A 25,944-nucleotide genomic window follows, 5' to 3' on the forward strand; every position below is an offset into this window, starting at 1 on the left:
TGTGTTGCTGTTCATGTATGTACATCTGTGAGCTGCCGTGTTCACTCCAGTGTGTCTCTGTGTTGAACTGTGTAAGCAAATCTCAAAGTGTGTGTGTGTGTGTGTGTGTGTGTGTGACACACGGGCTCATCGGTATGAGTGGATGGGATACGAGCACAGCTGCAAAAGACAGCTTAGTCTTCATAACACACACACACACACACACACACGTTTGCACTTCTATCCTTGTGAGGACCCTGACCCTTAACACCGCGTCTGAACACTCAAACAGCTCTCTGAAGCTGAGAGGACCAGCAAACATGTCCTTACTCTGCAGCTTAAAAACTTGGTGGTTACATCTCACCTCATCTCCTCTTTGCTGAGTTCATTACTCATTTTTAACTCCCCGTCAAACCTCTGATGCACAAAGTGTTCTCCATAACAGAAATCTACATCTCCGTCACCTTTCAAACACAAGGTTAGGGTTAGGGTTAGCAAACATCACTTCAAGATTCACTCGTCAATGCTGAGCTCACTTTTTAGCAATTAGCTCGGAACATTTTAATTGATGGGGTGTTTGTTCTTCAGCTGTTTCTCTGATGATATAAATCAGGTTGGCTGGCTCTCCGTCCTGCAGAGTCCTGGTTTTAATTACAGATGAGACAGAACGTGTGTGTTTGAAGTGTTTTTGTTAATAGAATGAGTACTCACCTCAAGAGTCTCTCTCTCTCCATCCCTCATTCACTGTGTAGCTCGCTCGCCCTCTCTCATCCACCCATTCTGTTGAGAACATTTACATATCTGAGGACACACACACACACATCAAAGTGTCTCATCATTAGAAAACACAGCTGTGTGTGTGTTTGAGGGCTTTTAGTTACTCAGTACATCAGAGAATGCTCACACACACACACACACACACACACACACACACACACACACACAGAGGCAGGCAGGCAGGCAGACAGACAGACAGACAGACAGACAGACACACACACACACACACACACACAGAATAAAATGAAGCTTTTGGACACTGATGAAATGGAAAAAAAAAACTCTTTAATATCAGTAGAAAAGTCATCAGAATGAAACAGATATAAAACTAAATAAAACAAAGAAACAAACAGTTTCCCAAAACTCATGTGAAGTCTTCGACCTGCTGTTTGGTCCGACCAACAGCACGAATCCAAAAACATCTGTTTACTTCCACAGAAGACGACGACACACAGATTCACATGTGAGAGGCTGAAACCAGTTTCCCACCAAAATGGTTCATGGATTATTTAAGGAGCTGCTGATTCATCTTCTGTTGACTCACTCCATAAATTCACCTACAGTTTCAGCTCGAGTTCATTTTTAACAGTGATGCAGATTTGACAGATGACACGCAGATGGAAGCTGGTGAGTTGGGTGTTGTAGAGCAGCTGCTGTAAGCTTTACAGACCAGCAGATATCTGAGTTTAAAAGCCTGAAACTTCAAGTCTTTCATCTGCACAGACAGACAGAAAGCCCCAGACGACCGACAGCAGACACTGAAGCCAGGAATCCTTTGTGTTTGGTGTCTTTCCCAACGTCCAGCATGAAAGACCATCACATTTCAGCTGTCCCTCAGTGCAGACATACTTCCCGTGTGGGGTCCCACCTTTCCATTGAAAGCCTGCCTGCTAGAAGCTTCTGGAGGTCCAGCAGGTTCAGTCCACTCCAGACTCTACTGGTCTGAAGGCTCGAGGCTCTCAGAATGTACGAGGTCTGGACCTCAGGAGAGTTTGAACAGTCCATTGGCCTGAGACCAGAACAGGACAAGAGACAAGAGACATCTCAAAGAGACGGAAAGATTCCTTCAATCATTTTAACACTAATAAGCTTATGAGGGATGAAATCACCCTGAACCAGAACAAGATGTTGAAAAGGGTTAATGAAAAGAAAGAAAGCGTGAGACTAAACACAATTGAGCATTTTTACACTTATCAACAACATCATCTCACAGTTGGGTATCAAGTGTAGCCCAAAACACAAAAAAAGGCCATTTTTCCAAAACATGGACAACCTTGAAGCAGATAGTTCACATTTGTTCTTTGTGAGAATTGTGACCAACATACCAACTGAGAGGAACACCACGCTGTTTGTAAACGACCTCGAAGCTCGTCTGATATTTATGTCCCGAAATCAATTGAAAAAGATTTACCTGCTGATACGCTGGTGTCGCTGTACACCTGGATTCTGCTTGTCGTGCATTTTGTACCAAATCCTGATTCCAATTCCTTCCTTTCCTCTAAATTCAACTCAAACCTGATCGTGTATCTACTTTTTGCGTAAACACACACCTGTATTGATGCTCCAATGAGTTGTCAGTCTTGCTGGAGGAAGGCAGTCCTCTTCTCCAGCAGCCAATCAGATGCAATCCTGCTGGCATAGATCACATAAGACCAGGACAAGACCACAACAGCCAGCAAGACCTGCGAAACAGAGAAAAAGAAACAGTGTTTGTTGCTTTTGTTTGTTGAAGTGGCGTGGACGACACAGAATGAGGACACGTCACCATGACCACGTTCAGATCTGCCCGACTTCTGTTCAATAAAAGGTGAGTCGAAAAAAAGTGAAATAAAGGGGAGAGTTTCCATCACAGCACCTTTATTTCTGATAGTAATCATGTATTTGTAGAGATGCCTTCAGATGAACAGTACTGAGTGGTGAGGAGGTACGACTGTCTTATACTTCTACTACAATACTGACGATTTGACAATGTTCACAAGTCACCAACTGTAGTAGCTCCCATATGACATGGATGAAGCTTTGACATGAAAAGGGTGTTTTCACTTAACTAAAAGACTAGTCTGACATGGACAAGTACCTGAAAGCAAGAGTTACAGGTGTGTGCAGAAACACCCCTACAGCATATGTGGGAGGGTGAAGATCTCCACAGCAGTCGTTCAGACTCCTTTTCAGGAGCTAAAAATACGTTTTTCCCTCAGTGTCAGCTACAGACGTCTAGTGTCTTTTACAATAATCAATCATGATATCATGTTTCTTAAGAAATAAACCCATAAGGACAAAGATGCACAGCTCAGGAATCTCTTTAAATGCAACCCAATATGATTACACTAGCATGACGCTAGCTGTCTCCCTCATTAGCTAACTAGCGTCATTCATCACACCGTAAAGCAAACGAACATTTCTGTAACTCGACTGCATTTCTTTTCGAGCTTCATGTTACCGTCTTCAGTTTGACTGTAAAACCGGGGAACTTTCGCCAAAACTGGCGAATGTACGCGCTAGCCGCTTGCTAGCCTAACCGTTAGCGGCTAGCTTGACTAGGCGAGTTTCCGGTTAGCGAGACAAACATTGAGCAGAAAGAATGCAACGTTACCACAGAGTAGATCCTGTCCAGAGTCCGTCTGCTGAACGTGTGCATCTTCTCATTGCTTGATTTGCTTGCTTGCTTTCTTTCTTTCTTTCTTTCTTTCTTTCTTTCTTTCTTTATTTATTATGGTCTTCTTCTTCTTCTTCTTCTTTTTCTTCTTCTTCTTCTTCTTCTTCGTCTTCTTCCTCTTCTTCGTCGTCTTCCTCGTTTCAACGGAGGTTTGGCATCATCTTTCTAAACGCAATGCTGCCACCTCCTGTTCGGCATGCAGACAACAGAGACGTAACAGCAAAGTGAGCGTTTGACTGTTCACCTTTTAGCCTCTCTTCAGTATTTCTACCCTTTAACCAACCAAATTCTGCATCTGTCCCCAAACTCCGATTTCTAAATAAATTTTGACGAATTTCAAACATTAGATCTTCCCTGATTGCTGCAGTCAATGTGCAGCATCATCATGCCTGGCCTCAAATCTACCAGCAGTTGCTGCCATCATCTCAGCTGTACAATCCGATCGTTTAGCTGTATTTCTATTCCCTGAATTCATTTGAAATCGTGGGATGCAGATCCCATGTGGATGTCTGTTTTGCGGAATAAGTTCCTTAAAGACGATAAAGGACACATACTTTGCCAAAATTATGTCTTGCTAGTGGAAATGGCATGACACAGTTTCAGGTGTTAAGTTTTGCGTCGGTCATCTTCTTTCTTGACGATCTGTGACGCAAGAAAAAAAAAAAATCAGATGTCCGGTTTCCCATCATTCACCGCGGCACGTTCTTATTCCAGCTGTGTGTTACTACGGTTCGGGCGACAACACCCGACACATATGTCTCGTTTTTAACGGGAATTTCGGTCTAAACGGATAAGAGCTGCGGAGCCTGGAAGACCGATAACGTCGCTGACGGCGAATGCCGCTCACGGTGCGGAATTCTGCTCGGAGGAGGAAAAACGACCCGGATGAGAAGCTCCCGGAGCGACCTAGGGAGTCTAATTCTGCTCAGGTACGGAAAGCTAACTGTTAGCATGCTAACAGGCTAAAGATTACAGTAACCTTTCTGTGTTGCCTCTTCATCAGCCCATATGATGTAAGTTACCGCATCGTAGTGGTCATACAGGTGGCTGTCACCGTTTAAAAGTTGTCGATAAAATATTGATAAACGTGTTTGAAGCGAGCACAGACGAGAAGAAAACATCCGAGCCTGGCGGTTCGCTACATGCTAGCAGTGCTCACTGTACCTGTTAGTGTTAGCATGGTAGTCTGCAGCAGTTGTCAGTGTAAGAACTGTAATGTCTGTCCTCCTCTCCGGTTGTGTCCCCGTTTAACGAGACGACACAAAGGTAAACCCCAAAGACCAAACGGAGAGTATAAATCTGGAGAGGAATGTGTTTTAGCTAGCCGCATCTTAGCGTGTTTTGCTGCACCAGCGCCAGTGATATGTGGTGAGGAGAACTACAAATCCTGCCGAATGATCAAAACTGAGGCCTCAGGAGACACGTAACTGCTTCGTGCTTATTACTGTGATTCCTTACGAACTGTTGCTTTTACTAAATAACTTCAGATCAAAATTTTAAGGTCTTAAGTTTCATAAATGCTGCTGTCACACAATGAGGAAGTGTTCATAGCTTGGCTCTAAGAAAGAGCAGAGTGTTGTAAATTCAAAAGATCAGTCTGCTGTCTGTTGACATTCTTACATCAGGTCACAAATGACCCCTGAAATTGTAAATTCATCTTACAGTCGGTTTCTGTGTTCTATGCATGTTCAGGTGATGGCGCCTACGCGGATGAAACTGCGTGTCCGTCGGCGTGATGATGTGGCTGAAGCAGCAGGAGGTGGTGGGCCAGAGGAAGGAGAAGAGGAGAGGAGCAGAGAGAGTGGCGTTCGTAACAGCAGGAGGAAAAACACCAATAACACTCCGGCCACAGCTGCTGCCAGCTCCTCCTCGTCTCCTCCCTCCTCTTCGGCCGCAGCCTCAGCACGGGCAGTGATGGCGGCAGAGGAGGCTTCACCTGACTCAAAGTGCCCGATCTGCCTGGACCGCTTCAACAACCTGGCGTACCTGGACCGCTGCCTGCACCGCTTCTGCTTTCCCTGCATCCAGGAGTGGTCACACAACAAGGCCGAGTGTCCGCTCTGCAAGCAGCCCTTTGCCTCCATCCTGCACTCAGTCCGCGCAGAAGACGACTTCAAGGAGTACACGCTGCGGCCGGCACCCGCCAACAGCAGCGTCGCTGCCACTGTTGCAATGGTGGCAGCGATGGCTTCAGCAGCGAGGAGCAACCACCAGATGAGGCTGATGCTGAGGAGGCACAGAGGGGCAGACGGCGGAGAGACGACTACAAGGAGGCGGAGGAGGGAGAGGGGAGGAAGTGGAAGGGGAGGCAGCAGGGTGGGGGAGAGGACAGGGGTGTGGGAGTGGTACCTTGATTCTCCTCCTCTTGCACTCACTCCTCTTCCTCACCATCCTGCTGTCTCGCCCGTTGTTGCAGAAGACAGTGAGGAGGGACAAGACCTGGAGGAGCAGAGGATGAGGAGAGTGGCTGATCTGCCGGAGCGTGGGGTGATATTTGAGGGACTGACAGGACTAGGGGGGGCGGTGGCACCTGTGGCCCCTAATGACCGGGCATCACGGCGGCTGATGACTCGTTTGGCAGCGAGGCAGCGGCTGCAGCGAGAGGGTGGAACTTTAAGGCGGCTGAGGGAGAGGGAGACCGTGGCCTTCCGTCGCACCCTCTACCGCAGTGGCATACGTGTCTGCGGCGTCGCTGGGATCAGTAACCCGGGGCAGCAGCAGCGTGACATCACAGCAGAGAGCTTCCGACGGAACCCCGTCAACCTGAACAGACTCCGCCCCTGGCTTCGACGGGAGCTTACAGTGCTTTACGGTGCACACGGCTCGCTCGTCGACATTGTACAGCGTATCATCATGGCACGGCTCGCCCGTCATGGCCTGGAGGACACGCCCACAGTAGAAGAAGAGCTGCGACCCTTCCTGTTGGCCCGCACGGACCACTTCCTGCATGAGCTGGTCAGCTTCGCCCGCTCGCCACTCAGCCTGGAAAACTATGACCTGCAGGCGGTCTATGAGCCCCCAGCTGCTGCCCTGGAGCTGGACGGGATGAGCAGCTCCACCGACAGCAGTTCCGTCATCGCCATTTCAGAGGGTGAGGAAGAGGAGAGGCGGTCAGGAGGAAGATCAGAGGAGAGGCTGCTGGCGAGGACGGGGAGCACTCCCGATGACATCATCCAATCTGGAAGCTGCCTCAGCATGTCGGCCTGGGATGACGAGACTCCAGGCCCCTCCTACTCCACTGCTGATCCTTCGTGTTCGCTTGCCTCACTGTCATTCATCCCCACCCTGCAGGAGGTAGCCAGTGAGGAGGGGGGAGAGAAGCAGCAGGAGGAGGAGGCAGAGGAGGAGTGTCTAATAGTTGGCTACAAGAAGCCGATAGCGGAGCGGACTCCTGAGCTTGTGCAGCTTTCCTCTGACACAGAGGAGGACGAAGGGGAGAAGAAGGAGGAGGAGGAGAAAGAGGGGGACAAGGCTGAGAAGCTTCCTCCTCTGCCCTCCACCAGTCCTCCCCTCTCTCACCTGCCTGTGATCCCTCCTTCCACGTCAGGTGCCTACAGAGACGAACAGAACGACAAGCAGAAGGAGAAAGATGGCACGGCGGGCAGGTGTCGCTCACGTGCACGCTCCTGGTCAGGCAGCTCAGGAAGAAGCAGGAACTCTGTGTGCACGCTCAGTCCGGCGACGCCTGGAGAGACCGATCAGTGCCGGGAGAGAGAGAGCTGGAAAGGCAGGAAGCAGTCTGACGGCGAGGTGGCGAGGGACAAGAGGAGGAGGAAGAGGAGCAGGAGAGGGCAGGAAAGGAGCGGCGACAGGCTGAGGAAGCAGGGCACCCTGTATAACCCAAACCGCTCCATTTATCCCGCCATGATGCGTCGCCGCTCCCACTCCCCGTCCCCGTTTCACTCCAGTCTTGAGTCCGGCTCGCCGCTGCCACCCAGCCCACCCAACTCCAGCTGGGAGTACCGCTGTTCCCAGATCTCCCCTCTCACCTCCTCTGTCCCCTCACCCTCTGGCTCCTCCTCCTTCTCCTCTTCACCGCTCTGCTCCTCCCCACCACCGTCGTCACAGACGCCACCGACGCCCTCGTTCTCCCCCAGCAACCGCAGCAACACTCACCATGGAGAAAAGCCTGGGGGGAAGAGGAAGTACAAGAGCCGCCATCTGGACAGTGATGACAAGGACCCCACCTGGAGGCCGAGCAGTAGCCATCGAAGGGAGAAGAGGAGGGAGCGGAGGGAGAAGGAGAAGAGAAGGAGGGGGAGAGAGGAAGGGAGGAGAAGAGAGAGGCAGAGGAGGAACGATCTCAGGGAAGACAGGTGAGAGCAGACGCTTCCTGTTTCTGTTCCTCCATTTCTGTGCCAGAAATCCTCAAGATTGACCAGTTTAGTTTTGATTTAATCGGGTGATGGATTTTATCATCTCACCCATCTGCTAGTTAGCATGAAGTATTTATGAGATGGGATCACATGACTGTTTGACTGAGCAGAGACTGACTGCAGGTGTAACAGTGGAGTTTTCTGTGATCCATCGTTTTAGACGTTGATCCGGATGATGATGCAGCTGCTGTCATTAACCCGGATTTCTGATTTTGTCAGATGACATCGCACTTATGAAATAATGATTTGTTCCGCTGGCTGTATGTGTCTCTGCCCACCAGAGTTGTGAAATTCCGGGAATATTCCATGTGGAAACTTTTATTCTAATTAACGTGAAATAACAGCAACAAAGTGGAAATCAAGGGGTTATTTGCTCAGGCTGTATTTACTGCGTCATAGAAACAAGCTTTTTACCATATCATAAGCAGACATACTTGTAAACCTTTGAATAGAAATTAAAAAATCAACAATTTAGTTGAGTTAAACATGAATTAAATGGGCTGACTCATTTAACATTGTATTGAACATTGATGTGTCAAATACATGCAATGTGAATGCACCACGCAGCAAGTTAGCTAGCTAGATAACTAATGGGGAAAGGTGCTCTGAAAATTTGAGCAGACGGTGTAGGCTGTGTGCAAACTTTTTACTGAATTCATGTTTCATGAGATGCAGAAAAATGATCTGCTGCTGAATGCATCGTTACCATTCAATGAAACAGACGTACTCTGAATCAGAACATTCCAGCAGACCTAGTGTTACATTCCCCCCCAGATATGTTCACTATTAAAAGATTTTGGAAATTGTGGTAAATTTCCATAATTCCTCAAATTCCAGATCTAAACTTCCCTTGGGAATTTTCCAGAAGTGTACTAATCCTTGGTAACGCTGCTAGGCTGTGATGTAAACGTCCTTGTTTCCTTTCTGTCCTCCAGCAGCAGGAGGTGCAGAGAAGACCGTAGTCCCAGTGTGGAGATCATCTATGAGGGCACCACCACCTCCAACACGACGCAGCCGCCCGCCCCCAAACGGCGCAGGAAACGACACCGTAGGACACAGCGCAGCAGGTACAGCATGTTGCAGTCATATAGCTGGAACAAATAAACGTGATGGAATTAAAGCTTACAAACGACTTCATTATTCATCTCTGTTAACTGACACTTTAATTCACCGGCAGGAATCAGTGCTCAAAATGTGTGACATGACTTTAAAACATGAATGTAGTCAAAACTGTTGAATGAGTCACAACATTATTCAACTCAAACAGCTGTAGAGGACTAGACTTCCTGCCGAGAGGTCAAGCTCTAGTTGAAAAACAGCCAGCAGGGGGCGACCTGCCACCATTTCATCCATGAACAGAAAGAAAGAAAGAAACATTTGCTGTCATATTTTAACAAATTCTTTGATGTTTGACATGCTTTCTCTATAAAATGTCAAATTCTGAAAAATGCCTGTACAATCTTCCACAGCCCAAAAGGATGTCTTGTTTTGACTGACCAACATTTCTAAAATCCAGATATTCAGTTTGCAATGATGACTGTCTGTCTCTCTCAGCTCTCCAGTTATCATCACGCTCGACAGCGACAGCAGCCACAACGACGTCAACAAGAAAAACAGTAGCAGCAGCAGCAGCAGCAGCCCAATCAGCAGCCAGCAGACTGTCGATTTCTCTGACCTTCCTCCTCTCCCATTGGTGCATTCTGCTGGAGTCAGTGGAGCCTTTCATGCAGAAATTGGGGATCTTCCTATTGACATCCTGGACCAAGGATCCAATGGGTCAGAGACCGAGCCAGCAGGCCAATCTGAGGCTGCAGGTCCAATCGCCGTTGACAACAGTGACAACAGTGATCATGATGTGGATGTGGAAAATGTTGAGGAGAGCTGTGGTTCACTGCTGGGATTGGATGATAATAAAGGACCAGTGAGAAAGGCCGATCCAAAGGCAACCACTGCTGCACATCAGAGAGAAGCTGGAGCCGTGGATGGTGGCTCTCAGCCAGCAGAAGAGAACAATGCTGCCCCCACAACAATGGATCTGGTTTACAAAAGAGATTCTGAGGTCTCAACCTCTGACAGCCATCTGCTAGCAACCATCCTCAATGACCTGAAAGGAATCACTGCACCTAAATGTGACCCGTCTTTGAACAATTGCTCACCCAGCACCAGAAAAAAACATCTTAGGGATCAACGTGAGGTCAGTCAGGTTCATTCGAACCAGGACAATTGGTTGGCTCAAGTTAGACATCCCAGTCCCGATTTGCCTGAGGAGCGACAGTCTGATAATCGCAGAGATCGAAGTCAGGGCTTTGACTTGCCCACATTTCATGCATCCATCCCTCCGCTACCTCCTCTTGAATGTCAAAAGGAATGCAGGGTCAGAGAGGAGGGCAGGGACCTCCCTCCGCTCCTGAAACAGGCCAGTCCTGTTCAGTCATACAACAGAAACACGCCTCCGCCATTAAAACACAAAGATGCTGGGAGTCCACACCTGTTATCCATCTCTCCCATTGATCTGCGCTCACCTCATGCGTCTGCTGATGCTGACCCGGTTGATGTAAATTCTCACGTTGACCTCAATTCAAATCCCACCATCTGCCCCATTGACTCCCATTCGGATACTGAACTGTCTAAAGATAACCGGGCCATCCCTCCCATTTCAACACTGAAGAGACATTTCAGGAGCTCTTTGGCACTAAGAGGAGAGCTGGCCAATACGAGCCACATTTCACCCACTGACATGCATTCTTCCTTTCATTTACCACCCATTGACTCCCATTCAGTTGGTTCTTCTACAATTGGCACAGTCAACATCCATTCCACTCATAAACCTCCTATTGATTCCCATTCTTTTTCTGGGTCTGAAAATAGTTCCACACAAGCTGATTTCTTACCAAATCTGGACTTCAATTCCTTTCATTCTTCAAAGTTCAAATATTCCAGCCTTGATAGCAAAAAGCAAATATCTTCTGGCCCCACATCTTCTCCCGTTGACTTGCATCCTGTGGATTCTTTATCTCCCATCGATTTCCATTCAGCCAAGATTGGCTGGTCCAAAGACAAGCCAGCTCACTCTGACTCTACCTCCATAGGTTGCAGGATTAAGACTTTAAGCCCAAATTCCAGTCAAGGAGCACCTGTTGACCTCCATTCTTCCAGCAGTGTTTCTGCTGAAGGCACACTAGCAGGTAGTGATGTTTTCTCAGGTTCCAACTGTAATGACACATCGCCCCCTGTTTTTGTTTCTTCCATCGCTTCTAGGACTCAAAATCCCTCCTCATCCATTGACCCTTACTCTTTCAGTAAGAGAGAGAGTCCATCAGAAACGCTGTCACTCTCCAGAATTAGCTCAGTGCCAGCAACAGCTGCCAGCGACAGGTTGTTAACCACTGACGTGCATCCTAGAGGTCCCACATCTACTGTTGACCTCCACTCTTCCAGTGCAGCTTCAGAAGGAGTGACAGACCACAGAGCATTGTCATTAGTCAGTGATGAGGAAAGATCGCCTCACGGTCACTTGCTACCCATTGATATCCATTGTACCGCTGCACGTGCTGTGCCACCTGCTAACGAACATTCCTCTAGCGTTGTCAGTACCAAGATTGATGAACACTTGAACCACGCTGCCTTATCCTCCTCCACCTTCCAAACATCACACAGAAAGTGCAGTTCTGTTGAATCCCACTCACAACTTCTCCACCCAAATGACTCAAAAGCTTGCAACCACTTTGATTCTAGCTCCAACCCACAGTTCCCCATTGACAGCTGTTCAAAGCACAATCTCCCCACTAACTCTCAGCATGAGTCTCTGCCACCTGTTGACTCCCACTCAAAAAACTCTCATAGAGACTTTCAGCTGACCACAGGCAATCACATCACGTCTTCCCCCCAGTCTGTCGAGAACCAGTGGAACTCAGCCTCCTCCATTGACGCCCATTCAGACTCTTAGCCGCCCATTGACGAACGTTCAGCCAGCAGCGACTGGAATACACACACACACACTCTGCCATATAGGACACACAAACACAAACCTAAAATGAGACAATATTTACATGGTTTGCAAAATATATAGAACAAACTGCTGATTTTTATTTTTTTTTTAACCTGTCACTAATTTTTTTACATTTGTTTTTAAGATGAATTGTTCCTTTTAAAGGTAACCTCGTTTCACCCCTGTGGCCGAGCTCACGATGCTGTTTGATGCTGTGTTTCCATATGTACGGATAGTAGTTAAAATGATTGTTTTCAGTTGTGACTTGTGGTTTGTTTTTTTCTGCAGCTGGGATGTCGAGAAATTTGTATGAACTGTTGTATCAGGTCACAGGTATGGATTTTTTGATGTAACTTTTATTTTGAGTATTTATATTTAGCGCTAAAGGCCAGAAGTTTCTGCCACAATGGCTCAGATTGCTGTGAGCTGGAATTAACCAATCAGATGGTGGCATTTATCTCATAAATGAGCAAGCTCGGTGGAAAAACATGGCCACCATTAACCAAAAGCCTTTGCCAGGGGTGGGGCCTGGCAGAAAAATGGCCATAACTCAACAATTTGTCCAATCATCATAAATCTTGGTTCATACCTGCAGTTTGGGAATAAGCCTCCTGAGGCAGACTCACAGGGGGCAGCACAAATGCGCTTCATGTTCATGCGCGGGGGCAATTATTAACCAAAATCTGATGTGCCATATTCATAACTGAAGATGTCTTTGAGTGATCCTGATTAAACTCACTGGAGACCTCATGTGGTCACTCCTGAACATTCACTGTTTCATTCAATTCGCTGACAAACGGAGGAAGCGATTATGAAACGAGTGCGATTGGTCTCACTCCTTTAAACTGAATGAAATGAGCCGACGAGACTGAAGCCCGAAAGCTGCTCGTGGCTGCTTGCAGCTTTAATTTCGGCCATTCAGCTGCTTCCTTCTGTTGAGGCTTGAACCAATGAGCTCTGCCTTAAAGTCATTCATTTGCTGTGGGGGAGCCATTTTTTGTTTGCAACAGAGGAGAACAATGAAGCAAATGAAATCCTTAAAATTAGGTTTGAACTTGCATCACTTCAGTGTTACTTAATGTGATTATCAATGGAATTTATTTAGGGATGAAAAAGGAACTTATTGAAGTTATTTTACTTGGTGGTTTCATGGTGATAATGATTGATGGGCGGTGCCAGCACGAGTTGATGGACGAGACACAAAGAAGTGTTTCAGCCCAAAAACAAACATTCCTGCATCTCTCTCTCGACGTAAACCCCGCCGCCTGTTTGCCAATCAAATGCCGGACATTTGAATCGTCTTTCCACATACTTCCTCAGTTTGCTTGATCGTGGACCAAAGTGAACTGATTCATTGATCAGTTGATAGAAAATAAGTCAAGCTGTGTGTGAATGTTTTCTCATTATCTTTGTCTTATTTTAGTGAATTGAACATTGAATATTAAAATTAAATAATTATTGGTTGTGGCCCAAATCCATTTATTAACAGCTTATTAACATTTAGAAGTCAGGACTTAACGGCTTATTGGAAAGTGTGAAACCCACAAGAATTTCTGAATGGATTACTAACATTTACAACTGCATTATTACAAAAACATGAACGCAAGCCTCATGGATTCACATACTGCTGTGAATGATGTATAAAGCATCCATAAAGCCATCAGCTACAGCTTCTAAAGGGGGCCTCACTGATTCAGGTTTTCTAAAATTAAGTATCTTTGTTGGATATTTCATGTTTCCCACTGCTTTCATATTTAAAGATGAGTTACTGTGCTATTTAGCCTAAAAATATCTTTGAAAAACTCAACAGTGTCTGCTGGAGTCAGCGTTTCGCCTGAAGGACTCAATGTCAAACACTTTTACGATGAACGAAACTTCAACGTTTGGGATTTCAGATGCAGTTAGTGTTCCTCACCACTAGATGGAGCCTTCACTCCTCCCTGGTTTTCTTTCTTCTCTCTTCAACTCCATGTCCTTTGCTTTCTCCTTCTTTCCAGCTTCCTACTCCTCTTCTTCCCCCACCCTCACAAGACGAAAGCTAAGAGGGATAATGAGCCATGAGGGAGAGACCGAGACAGGCCGTCCCACACTAATTAAGCCTATCAGGGTTCGATTAAATGGCTGTTAAACACACTCACACTGTGGTCGATCAGTGTCGGGTCCTGACTCTGGTCAAAGAAGGTAAAAGGAACGAGGAAACTGTGAAAAGTACAAAAATGCTGAGAAAGGAGAAGGTGAGGAAAGGCCAGCACTTTTAGAAAGAAAGAAAATAGAATAAAACTGACCCCGGACGAGGCTCATCTGTGACCGAAGCCTCCATCCTTTGATCCACGATCACGGTCTCTGTGACGGCGTCTCAGCAGCAGCCGTCCTGCCGGTGTCATTATGGAGGTGCATCTGTCAGATCAACATATTTTGTTAAAACAGGAAAAAATCATGTGGTGGATGAAATGAAGCTGACAGGCTGCGGTGTCCATCACACCCAACGATACACGACACGAGTGTGTGAGGCTGAAGGTTTGTACTGCGAGAGGACACAGTGTCATCAGGACTCTGTAGGACTGCCAGGATGCTTCACACACAGGCCCTGGAAACCTGTCCTCTGTCCTCCTAAGTCGTACAGATATGTGGACAGCAAAGACCCAAACTCTTGCATGACATGCATTTTTAATTTCTCTTTGCTGTTTGGGCTGATTGGGACCTGATGAGTGTAAAAACAAAGAATTCTCAGAATATTATTATTAGAAGAAGAAGAACATACTTTATTAATCACGACACAACACGCACCTGGTAAGTCCTTCCTCCGCGGCAGGCCAGGAGCGGCGCCGGGGACCCAGTTCCTCTTGGTCAGGTGATGTTCTTGGGTGTTTTTTTTTGTCCTCCTTCCTGCATACACGCACTAAAAGAATAACGTGATTAAGTACAAACTTTTATTTGCAAAAATTGCCAGCAGTTGTAGGTTTTTGTTCTTATCCAGTTGGGTGTTTGGGATTTTATAAATTTAATGTGCACAAATATAATAATCCTCGGACGTTGACGTGACCAAAGTGGCAGAGCAGACAGACATGAGCTCGCCATGCACGGCCGACGTTACACTTAACTTTGTTTCACATTTTTCAAATGTTTTCCTTGAAGTTTCCTCGAAAGGAGCACGTCGTACGATACTAATAGTTCAGATATGTAACATGAGGCGTCAGCATGAAGGAGCCGATTGTTTGGTCTCTGCTGTTTGTTTGTTTGTTGACGCTGCATCGATTTCACGACACCTGCCTTATTTGCAGATTTCTGACAAACATCAGTCATCTGTCACAGCTGTCTGTGTCACGGTTAACGGGTAGAAATGCTGCTGAGACAAGAGCCCCCCCCCCCCCCCCCCCCCCAGGCCACACCCACATTCTAGAACACTGGTGGTGGGCCATTGTTGGCACTGTTGCCAGGCAACACGGTGCACCGTCGTCAGGGACAACCAGCCTCTCTGTCTTTCTCTCTGATAGCAACACCATTACTGAGATGACAAGCCCACACACACACACACACACACACACACACACACACAGCTTCCATCTTGTGCCAGAAAATTTTCACACAAACACACAAAAACATATTGTTAATTTTCATGGCTGCTCTCTCTCTCTCTCTCTCTCTCTCTCCCCCCCCCCCCCCCCCCCCCCCCCCCCCCCCGTCTCTCTCTCTCTCTCTCACACACACACACACACACTCTATTGTATGATGTAATCGTCTGACATCCATATTCCTCCGGTGTGCGTCTATCATACACTCACGGCTAATCTTTGAAATGCTTTATTACAATTCAGCACATGAAGAGGACACAGAGACAGAATACGTGAGGAGGAGGACAGACACACGAAACAAACGTCCTCTTCCTCCCTCTCCCCCCGCCCTGGGAAAAAGGAGACGTTTGGTTTTGGTTCCCACAAAGAATCAAAGTTTTCCTCATGATACTCGAAAATAAAACAGACAAATAAAAGTAACAGAAGTCGATATTTCCAGCACGTCTGTGAGCGCAGACCATTTGACGCAACGACGCCACCGACTGAAAAATCTGTGGATCAAAATAATGATGAGGACTCTGTTGGGACCATGAACGTCTGTGCAAAATGTAACGCCAATCCAATTTTTTATGAATCAAGAATTTTGACCTGCTGGTGGCGCTGGATGAAAAGTCGAGGGGTCAAGAAAGTCAGAGGACTCATCCCCTGGGGATCATGAATATTTGATCCAAATTTCATGGAGGTGCATCCAGTATTTGTTGAGATATTTCACTCTGGACCAAAGTTTCAGTTTGATTTGCAAAGGTGTCGAGATCCAAGCCAAGTCCAAAGGTGGCGGATAGTGTTTGCGACATGCTGCTCCGCACACCCATTACAAATTACAAATTACGTTTTAAAGGTTCAACAAGAATGTCCAACTTTCCAGAAACAATGTCCTGGTTTCTCTGGATAACCAAAGACCTCACTGATCAGTTTTCAGGGGGTCTACTTCCTCCCAGGAAAAACTAATGATGGTAGAGCAACGAAATTCATCTCACTGCCACTAGGGGGAGCTAATGTAATTGTACAATATGCCACCTCAACACAGGATTGGTTTCATTCCAAAAGCCTAATTTGATATAACTGATGCTACATTGGTCCTGCAGCCACAACACCATTAACTTGAAGCCTGGCACGATGGATTCTTGTCAAATCTGCTATTTCACGAGGTAAAGTTGACACCTGACCACAAATTCTTGACTTCCTCCAGACCACCACAAGGCCGACCAGATGTCTGTCGTTGCCAGATTATAGAACATTTATCAATTTAATATTTTAAAACAAGACTTGTAAAGAACTTGCACACTGAGCTGTCTCTACATGCAGGCCATCCTTTCTGGGGGGAAGAATTCCGGTTTTTTCCAGGAATGAAATTTTAGACTTTTTATGCGTTTAAAGAGTAGCACAGAACATTTTGGTGTGTGGTGTCAAAAATAGGCCCACAGATGTGTTGGAAATGTTGTTGGCGTGGAATGGTTCGATCTGAGCTCTTTCAGTTCTGTTCAGTTCCTGTAAGTTTCAGGGCTCCGCTCAGAACACCAGAGCTTCCTGAAGATCCAAAGGTTCCCTGTGAATTCTCACACTGCATTTAAACAGCAGGTGAATTCACCTGTTCACTTTCCTGTTGGTCCTCGTGTGGTACAATCTGCATTGATAAAAGAACAGAGAAACTGGTTCTGAACTCTCTTTGAGGTCCTTGTGAGGGTTTGACCAATACAGACAATACACAGATCGATAGATACAGAAATCTGAATGTTCGGGACTGGAGGCGTAAATTTAGAGCCAATGTTCAAAGTGAAACTCCGCCAATAATTTGTATTTAATGACACACTGTTCTTTGTTCAAACCTTTCACTGCCACCTTTTATGCAAATACAAAAATACAACAAAGTGAGTTTTTCCAGTCTGCTTTAGTTCATATAAAACCAACCAGAAGTATGACTGCACCCTGAGAACTTTCCATTGAAATCCAGACAAATAAAAACATCTGACATTGAACTAGGCTGGGGAGTGATTCAGTCAATCCAAAAATCAAACACCAGATTCCATGAGACGCAGATCAGCTCTGGACCACCTAGAGAGTTAAGAAGCAGATCATGTCATTCCAGCATGAACACAGCCAAGTAGAAATCGTGCCTTTAAGTTCTTGAGGAGGAGGTAGACAGAAGAGACGGATAACAGTGATGTGGCAATTCTAGTCATACTGTGGTGAAGTTGTAGTCCTTAATAACAGTCCTGGATCACTTCCTGCTGAGGTCAGTTTGTCCTCAACCTGTGGTAAAGTTTATCCTTTGAGGTTAACTTGTCATCCGATTTTGGTCAAACTGTAATTGTTTCTGTGGTAACAGCAGTGGTCCATTCAAGGCCTGAATCTTCCAGTTTTGGCTACGGTGGGTTTGTGGTTTGCTAGGAGGAGTTGGAGGAAGAAGAGGAAGGAGGAGACAATTTGATCACAGATGGAAAGGGTTGTCGGAGAGGACACGTGTTCAGTGACTGCAGTTAGTATGGCGTATTGGATGGATTGTAGACGTTATGTGATCATGTTTTACCAACTTGTTTGCATTCACATCATCAGCAGCTCAAGACGAGCGTGTTATTAAAGAGGAAGGAAGGTTCACTCACAATAGGCCAATATAACACTATGTCCGTTAAATTTGGGCCTTTTGCTCAAAGCTGAAGCTAGTTTTTGTTTGGTGTTCAGGCATTTCCTTAAAGTGCCAAATCATGTGAATGAGAAAAATCTGCTACCCAGTGGTAATTCAACTCAGGTATTGACATGAATGCTATTATTGGGGAGGGATGTCCCCATCAAGATTTTTTTGGGTTGGCCATGAATCCAATTTGAGTCCTTTAATATTGAATGACTGCTGATATAAAGTCTGATCTGCTACTTAAATTTACCTAAATGTTGAAATATAGCACTGGTTCACACAAATATATTCTCATTTACATATTCTAACTCTCAGTGACACATACAAACGAGATGCTCGCACTGTAGAAACCGGCTCTCGTAGCAGTGCTGCAACACTAAAAGATCCTAAATATGATCCTTTAAATTATGGCTGGATCAGCCCGACACCGATCCTTTGGATCAGCTGGGAACATCTCCATTTATTGTGGTATGTGATATGACACGAATGTGAAATTAAAGGTTTCTGTCCCTGCTGGGTGGCCTTTGCTCTAAAGCCAGTCACAACAACTGAAGACCGTGGTCTTGTTCAGCGCTTCCCAAATGAAGCACAGTGGTTTCATAATGGCATGTTGTGTTGCAAAGCTTTGCCATCCTGTTACTGAGTCTTTATTTTTGATGAGATATAACTGGACAACTTCTAATAGCATGAATAAAACAAAAAAATATATTAATTAAATATGCATTGACTTGGTGATCTGTCAACTTCAATTTGACCAAACGACTGGTAAAGTTACGGGTCTACCAAGGCCACATCAGCCACACCACGCTGAGGTAAACTTCGGGAGTTTTGGTTTTCTGTGCTGTCCCGACCAGTCACATGGCAAAGACTGAGCTCACCAAGAACTACCAAACCTTTTTCCAAATCTGACATTTACTGATGACACACAGCTAAAAAACTGTCACTCTGCTATTGACCGATCTTTAGTGACCAGCTGCCTATAAAACAGAGACCAGCCAATAGAAGAGGATGAGCTCAGCACTCCGACGTTCCACAGTAGGTCTCTGGCTTCACATGATCTCAGCGATGGTTTGTTATGCTTTAATTCTTTCGACCCATGATGCATTTGTTTCCCAACTATAGGTAGCTTCTACTGTTGATGATCTAGTCAAAATACGGAGGAGCGAATCTGAACTTTCGAAATCCTCTCATCTTAGATTACATCGAAAAAAATCTAAAGATGTCGTCAGTTTGTCTGATTGAAACTTTCACTTCTTGATTTTTGTTTTTTGGTCATTACTTTTCACAGTTTAGCACAGCTAGGTAGCTACTTATTTCATCCATTCAAGCCCTCCTACTAAGCTCTGATTGGTCAGTTGATAACTGTAACCTGCTAACTTTAGCCTTCTGTGATGCTAACCTGTACAAAAACAGTGGTACCATTTGTTGCGTGCTGTGTGTTAGGGCTGAGTGTGAAATTTACCTGCAAGCAAGGTTTAGAAAACATGTAGAAAACATGCAACTGTGGCACCATTGCACCAAATTCTGATTGGCCAGTTCCAGCTGCCTGTGACCAAGCTGCCTCCTCTTCATCTCTCTTCCTAGCTGGTTCCCTGCTCCAGTTGAGGTGGGATTTGTAGTCTTACATTGTCATCCACACAGTGCGAAATTGTAATCCTGCTGCAAACATCTGGTTCGGTTTCAGAAGTGGTAGTTCCCTTTTCTCTAACTTATCCACACCTGATTTGTTGTCTTTATGTGATGGTGACTTCCTGCTCGGCCTCTAGCTGCAACTCTGCTGGCGAAGGAAAGGCTAGAAGAACCAACGAAATGCCTCGCCAGTTGGGACGGAGGGCGGCCGCTAAGAATAAGAGACAAAAGAAGAAGTGATACAGAGACATGCATGCGACTGCGTTTAAGTGTTTTTTTAATGACACAGAACTTCTTGTGATAATGTGACGTATGTCCAAAATGAACCTGAGCCTTACGGCGGCTTGGCTAAGAATGTAATGCAGAACCGCTATTGAAGCCATCATCTTACCAGGCTCCCTCTAGGCAGCAAGAATGTACTCAGCAAAGTCCAATCAGAATCTCTCAGTATCTTAGTGTGCAAGTGCGAGTTTAAGGGAGGTGCAGGATCACGCAGCCATGGACTTCCATTGCAATTACTTACATTATTTTGAGTACCAAGCTGACCTTTTCTCCTGAGGTTGGAGCCAGAGGAGAACTGATTGAATGTTTAATACCATCCATACACGCAGACAGCCGTCCACACCTACAGACTCATGTGTTGAGCACATTTTCTGCACATTTTTATGTGAATTTGCCCTTTAAATGTTCAGATTTCTTGTGCGAATGAAACAGTGTGAACAGTGTGTTGTGCTCTTTTTTGTGGCGCTGCCATTACTGTCGTATCAGAAAATGACCACATTTTCACTGATCACCATCAGCAACTGCCCCCAAGACAGATGGAGGCAGAGTTCTTACAAATGTGGAGGTTTATTTGCCTTGAAACACTAGTTTGTAATTGCAGTCATTGGGAAACGTCAGACTTTCAGAGTCAGCCGACTCTACTTTCAGTTAGACTTATAATCAGCAACCTTGCAGTCCGTGATTCTTGCATTGTAATCAGCTTTAATGCATCACGCAACCAACATCATCAACAACACGAATGCTGATTTTTACAATACGGCCATATTCTTTGGCAATTAATTAGAAAGTCGAAAACTCCTTTCTCATTAGTGTTATTGCAGCAGCTTAGATGTGAGGCGCCATTGTTTAAACGTTGGCTCGTGGGACTCAACAGGACCAACGTTCTGTCAGAGGAGAGAAGTGTCCTATTAAGAAAACACCCAGGGGGCTTTGCTGCTTTTCACAAAGTAAACTTTCTGAGTGGTTGAGAGTCTGTCAGGTCGACATCAAAGAGAACGCAAGAGAAAGGATGAGGCAAGAGTGTGAAACCACCTGCTGACACCCCACACACACACACACACACACACACACACACACACAGTGCTGTCACTTGATGCTAGCCCCCACAGGTCCAATTAGTGTGTAATTGGGGAAGATTACGGCAGCTAATTCACTGTCTCTCTAAGACACACACACACTCACACACCATGTTTCAGTGTGCGTGATCACATCATGTGTGTGTTGATGCTGAGGGAATAATTAGTGATAGTTAGTGGAGAGTCTCACAGGGGGAGTGTGTGCACAAGCATGTGTGTGTGCATGCACGCGTGTGTGTTTGTGTGTGTGGGTGTGTGTGAGACAGAGAGAGATATATAGAGTCATGAGTGAGGTTGAACGCTGGTGTCAATGAATTATTGATTACCACTAATTCTTCCTGCACACACACACACACACACACACACACACACACACACAGAGTAGATAACAAATATTCTCTCTTCCCTCTCTCCACTGGTTCGCTTTATCAGTGCGAATCAGTGGAGAGTTGGTGTGTGTGTGTGTGTGTGTGTGTGTGTGTGTGTGTGTGTGTGTGTGTGTGTGTGTTGGCAGTCTGCCAGACCTCAGTAGAGACCGAGCTCTCGCTTTTCACCACCCACCATCTGCACAGCATTCACAAACACACACACACACACACACACACACACACACACACACACACATACACACTCAGCAGGGTGAGGGATGTCTTCCAGATCACGCCTCGCTGGCAGTCATCTGAGTTAAGAGAGCCAGGACGGACACACACACACACACACACACACACCTAAAGGCAAACACACACACATGCACACACACACACACACACACACACACACACACACACACACACACACACAGAGTCTTGTAAAATGTTTAAAGAAAAGAAGAAACACACCGAAAAATGGATAACAGTTTGCGTTGTTCTATGTGTATGTATGTGTGTGTGTGTGTGTGTGTGTGTGTGTGTGTGTGCCCTCACCTCCAGCGCCCCCCCTACTCCCCCTGGTTTCTTCTTCAGCTCTTCACACTTCCTGAACTTGCAGATCTGGTGACCCGTCTTCCTGTTGCGGCAGGACGAGCAGACGCCACAGTTGATCAGCCGCCTGCACGGCCCGCACACACCACACCGCTTCCTCTTCCTCTTGGCCACTGGTCCTGATGATGAAGATGATGATGACGACAAAGCCACGCCTCCTCCCGTCACCCCCGACGATGATGGCGAGGAGGAGGAGGGGCAGGGAGAGGAGTTGGCATGCTGTTGGCAGTCCGTTAGCGCCCGCTGGCCGCCTGTCATCTGGAAGGCACTGCCAGCATCTGAGATTCCGCCCCCCGCTGACCCCATCGCCATGACAATAACCCCAGGGGGTAATCCCAGCCCCCCCAGGAAGCTACTACCCATCACCCCTCCCCCATTGCAGCTCCCACCCTCTGATAGGCCCATCACGTCTGGGTGGGCATGTCCCTGTTTGTTCATGACGCCGCAGTCTGTCCCGCCGCCATAACCGGGAAGGAAATTCCCGTTGCTCGGTGCCATTGGATGATGATGTGCTGTTCCCTGTGTGACAGGCAGCGAGGGGGCGGTGTGTCCGTGTTTTTCAGCTCCCCCTACCTCACTACTCCCTCCACTTCCTCCTCCTCCTCCTCCACCTGACCCTCCACCGCCCTGGTGCATGCTGGTACTGTGGGGGTGTGAAGAGGTCATGTGCCCTGGTGTTGCCGAGGGGTGATGATGGTGGTGGTGATGCGTTGGGGCAGCTGCCACAGGTTTGGGCCGGCCCCAGAACATTGCCGCTGGGTGGTTCATGTTCACGTTCATGTTCATGTTCATGTTGTCGTGGCAACCCCAGGGCGCTGTCGCCATGGCACCAAGCCTGGCAGCAGCAGGGGGAAAATGGGAGCGGCGGCCGCTAAACGGGCCGCCAGTTTAGCAGACTGAGGGAAGTTTGTGACGTTCATGTTCATGTTGACGTTGGTCTTGTAGAAGCTGGCTATGGAGGAACGGTAACGGTCCATCTCTGTGGTGTAGTCCAGCATCGGTGCCAGGCTCGACACCTGCAACGAATACCAGTATCATTATCCATCGTCATCAGTAGCAGTAATAAAACATGTGGGATGTTACGTTACAGCTGCTTTACATCATACATGAGAAGGGTTTGTACTGTTAGGAGCTGGTGGGGGCCAATGGTGTAGTGGATTTGAGATCAGAGTCCTGCACTGGACGGGTACCTGTCCAGTAACCCACAAAAAAGTTGCGTAACAGATAAAAAATACAGGTGCTGCGTCAATTGACAGATACATTTCAGAGAATACAACTCTCAAACCACCAAAACAGGACATGGAGTCCATAACGCAGGTAGTGCAAAATTTGACACCAGGGACATCAATGTGAGTAGCAACGGCCAAATCAGCTACTGGTAATCATAATTTTAATTCATGTTTCGACGTGTTCCAATTGCCATAATTGCGGGTAATGGGTTCCGGTATTGAGCTTTTGTGGGAGCAGGTTTGCAAAACAGGACTCATGCAGGACTCTGGTTCAAATATCAGCACCTGCTGAGGTAACAGAGGTCGGAGCGCAAAAGTTCAACAAGGCCTGTGAAACTGTGCCATTTTGCGATACTGGGACGTGAGACCTGGGTATTGCCAAGGAATTCTGCCCATGCTAGCGGCATGGCTGTTGGGGTGCCAATGACCATGTGTTGTCAGTCAGTTGGTTTTCCAACCTTTCATGTCCACCTCTACCCTGTCTGCTATTAAATAAAAGCAAAATGCCAAAATGACAATAAGATGCCTCTGCATGTCGGCGGAAGTAATTATTTTAAAATCCTTCAATCTCAGCTGCGACTGAGATGTCGTTAACTGACACCACCTTCATCTTATCATGGACGTCTGGACATGCTTCTGCCTCTGGCTCATGACTGTTGATAGCGTCGTAGTGGTCAGTTTGTTCTTTTTGACAATTTAATATGTTTGGTGAGTTTGATTCACATCAGTAATCGGTAGCTACCATTGTTTGTCCTGCCGTCATTCATTTCATTCCACTCTGCAAAGTGTGAAGGAACAACCGTCAACAAGGGGAAGGACTTTTGTTCTTAATATCTAAACCGCACGGCGCTCTGACACATCTCATTCTGTTTTTTAAAATGACTGAATTATTTTGTATTTTCTGCATTTTAATGCTCAAGCATCCGAGCTGAGGAACACAAGAGGAAGTCAAGGTGAAAACGTCAACACAGTTGAGTCAAACGACGACTCACCTGCCCCTGTCCGCTGTAGCCATGGTGATTCGGGTGATGATGTGAGGGGGCGGAGCTTCTCTGGAGCACCGAGGAGAGGTCGCTCTCCACACACACACCGCTCGTCATGCCTGACATGACCTCACACACACGCGCACACACACACACGCGCACGCACACACGCACACACACACACACACACACACACACACACACACACACACGCGCGCTCACAAAGGGAGTCGGTGAGCAGTTAGTTCTGTGTGGTCTGCTGCTCTGCGAATGAAAAGAAAGACAAAGATCACCAGGGTGTTGACTTCTGCAGGTGAGCAGCATCTTCAAGCCAACGTCTCCTGCGTGCTGCAGCAGGTATTAAATGAGACATCGTTTGGCCTGCATCACTGATGTACTGTCAACTTGTTGGCTTTCATAATGTCACTGAACAGAAGTTAATTTCCCAGCTGATCATAACCTCCAAAGGTTCTTACGTGTCTCTTGTACAGTTTCTGGGTTTGATCTGTTCTGTAGGCAACACTCAAACACGTTCAATTCACAGTTTGAAAACTTCAAGACACAATCAAAAGCAAAAGCCAACATTTAACGTTTTAATGATTAACCTGCTCAGACTCTTATTTCCTGATTGACTAATCATTGATTGGTCATCCCTGTTCTCAGTCTTCCTCTTTCTGCCCTGTTTTGGTTTTTACCTGAGGTCTACAAGAAACACACACGAGAGAGAACCGACACTGCACGACGTGACGCTGCTCTGGAACAAAAGCATCCACCAATGAAATTAACTGAGCCCATTGACATCACAGGTCACGCGACTTCCTGTCCAAACAATGGACGCAAACAAAAAGGGGGAAAGAAGCGGGAGCGACACATGTGAAAAATACCAGCAGATCTTCATCAGCAGATGATTCCTTAACGAGCTGACGTTCACTTCTTCTCTTCTCCTTCACAGCTCTCCTCTAGCTGAAGTGTCTCTGAGCAAGGCACCAAATCCCAACCAGCAACACACGGGACTTTCAGCCACAAGTGCAAATAGACACTGTGCAGAGTGAGAGCACTATTTTCAGTGGAGGGAGGCACTGTGAGAGCGAGGGCCATGACTCTTTGCCAGGTTTTTGCAGCCAAAGTTGAACTAAATTAAACTTTAACCTGAAATGTGCTGACCTCCACCTGCTCGCCCAACAGTTTCAAGCTCTGACGGAGGTGAAAGCCAAGACTGTTTTCCTGTGGAGAAGAATGGAGGACAAGTGAGGACGGCTGTGTGAGTCCACGTTCTGATCCGCCTGAAGCCTGAAGCCTGAAGCCTGAAGCCTGAAGCCTGAAGCCTGGGCGGAGAGGACGCAGATACGTGATTATCACTTTAATGGTATTACATCCTGATGTAGCTCGTAGCCGTTAGCTGCTCGCAAACTATCTGCTCCTGTGCATTTGGTCTGAAACCGCTGACCTCTGACCTCTCTGACCGCACACACACACACACACACACACACACACACGTGCGTGTGTGCACAACAAATGTGACTGTGTGTGTGTGCACAGCAAAAGGACTGAAAAGGAGACGTGTGAATGAGTGCGTGTGTGAGCTGGTGTGTGCGCGGCACGCGTGCGTGTGTGTCCTGTGTTATTTGTAGATGGAATTAAAATGTGTGCGGCTACAAACAGAGAATGAGAGCATGAGCGTGTGCCTGCGCTCTGCGTGTGTGTGTGCGCGCGCGCAGCCACTGTGAAAATGTGTGTGTTTTCCTGCCCCCCCCCCCAACTCCCTCGAGGCGTAACTAATTACCGTGT

At 46.7% G+C, this 25,944-nt stretch overlaps 2 protein-coding genes and 1 long non-coding RNA gene across 5 annotated transcripts in view; 1 reads left to right on the forward strand and 2 right to left on the reverse strand.

Annotated features, from left to right (window-relative positions):
• Nucleotides 1-1,019: 1,019 nt before the first annotated feature.
• Nucleotides 1,020-3,535, reverse strand: LOC143316788 (uncharacterized). The gene is made up of 3 exons (XR_013076617.1): nucleotides 3,350-3,535; nucleotides 2,307-2,438; nucleotides 1,020-1,765 (listed from the first exon to the last, which is right to left on the reverse strand). It is a non-coding gene; the product is annotated as an uncharacterized LOC143316788 (long non-coding RNA).
• Nucleotides 3,536-4,104: 569 nt separating this feature from the next.
• LOC143316785 (uncharacterized) lies at nucleotides 4,105-13,236 on the forward strand. Of its 2 annotated transcripts, none has more exons than XM_076724467.1 (4): nucleotides 4,105-4,341; nucleotides 5,105-7,728; nucleotides 8,724-8,855; nucleotides 9,343-13,236. In XM_076724467.1, exons 1-4 carry the CDS (start codon nucleotides 4,249-4,251, stop codon nucleotides 11,732-11,734), a joined length of 5,241 nt encoding a protein of 1,746 aa, XP_076580582.1. In that variant the 5' UTR covers nucleotides 4,105-4,248; the 3' UTR covers nucleotides 11,735-13,236. The 2 variants fall into 2 exon arrangements, with proteins under 2 accessions (XP_076580582.1, XP_076580584.1); XM_076724469.1 differs by having other exon boundaries at nucleotides 8,727-8,855.
• A 2,325-nt stretch (nucleotides 13,237-15,561) lies between these two features.
• The window catches only part of LOC143316787 (uncharacterized), an 11,256-nt gene continuing 873 nt past the window's right edge, over nucleotides 15,562-25,944 (reverse strand). The window contains exons 1-4 of one of the 2 annotated variants that reach the window (XM_076724471.1): nucleotides 25,940-25,944; nucleotides 24,166-24,420; nucleotides 21,888-22,960; nucleotides 15,562-19,817 (exon numbers count right to left, since the gene is read on the reverse strand). The exon at nucleotides 25,940-25,944 is cut by the window's right edge and continues 873 nt beyond it. In XM_076724471.1, the coding sequence (XP_076580586.1) occupies nucleotides 19,770-19,817; nucleotides 21,888-22,769 (930 nt within the window). In that variant the 5' untranslated portion in view covers nucleotides 22,770-22,960; nucleotides 24,166-24,420; nucleotides 25,940-25,944 and the 3' untranslated portion in view covers nucleotides 15,562-19,769. The remainder of the gene's footprint in view (nucleotides 19,818-21,887; nucleotides 22,961-24,165; nucleotides 24,421-25,939) is intronic. The other variant, XM_076724472.1, reaches the window with a different exon arrangement.

Source organism: Chaetodon auriga, chromosome 24 (assembly GCF_051107435.1).
Source record: "Chaetodon auriga isolate fChaAug3 chromosome 24, fChaAug3.hap1, whole genome shotgun sequence".
Taxonomy (NCBI): domain Eukaryota; kingdom Metazoa; phylum Chordata; class Actinopteri; order Chaetodontiformes; family Chaetodontidae; genus Chaetodon; species Chaetodon auriga.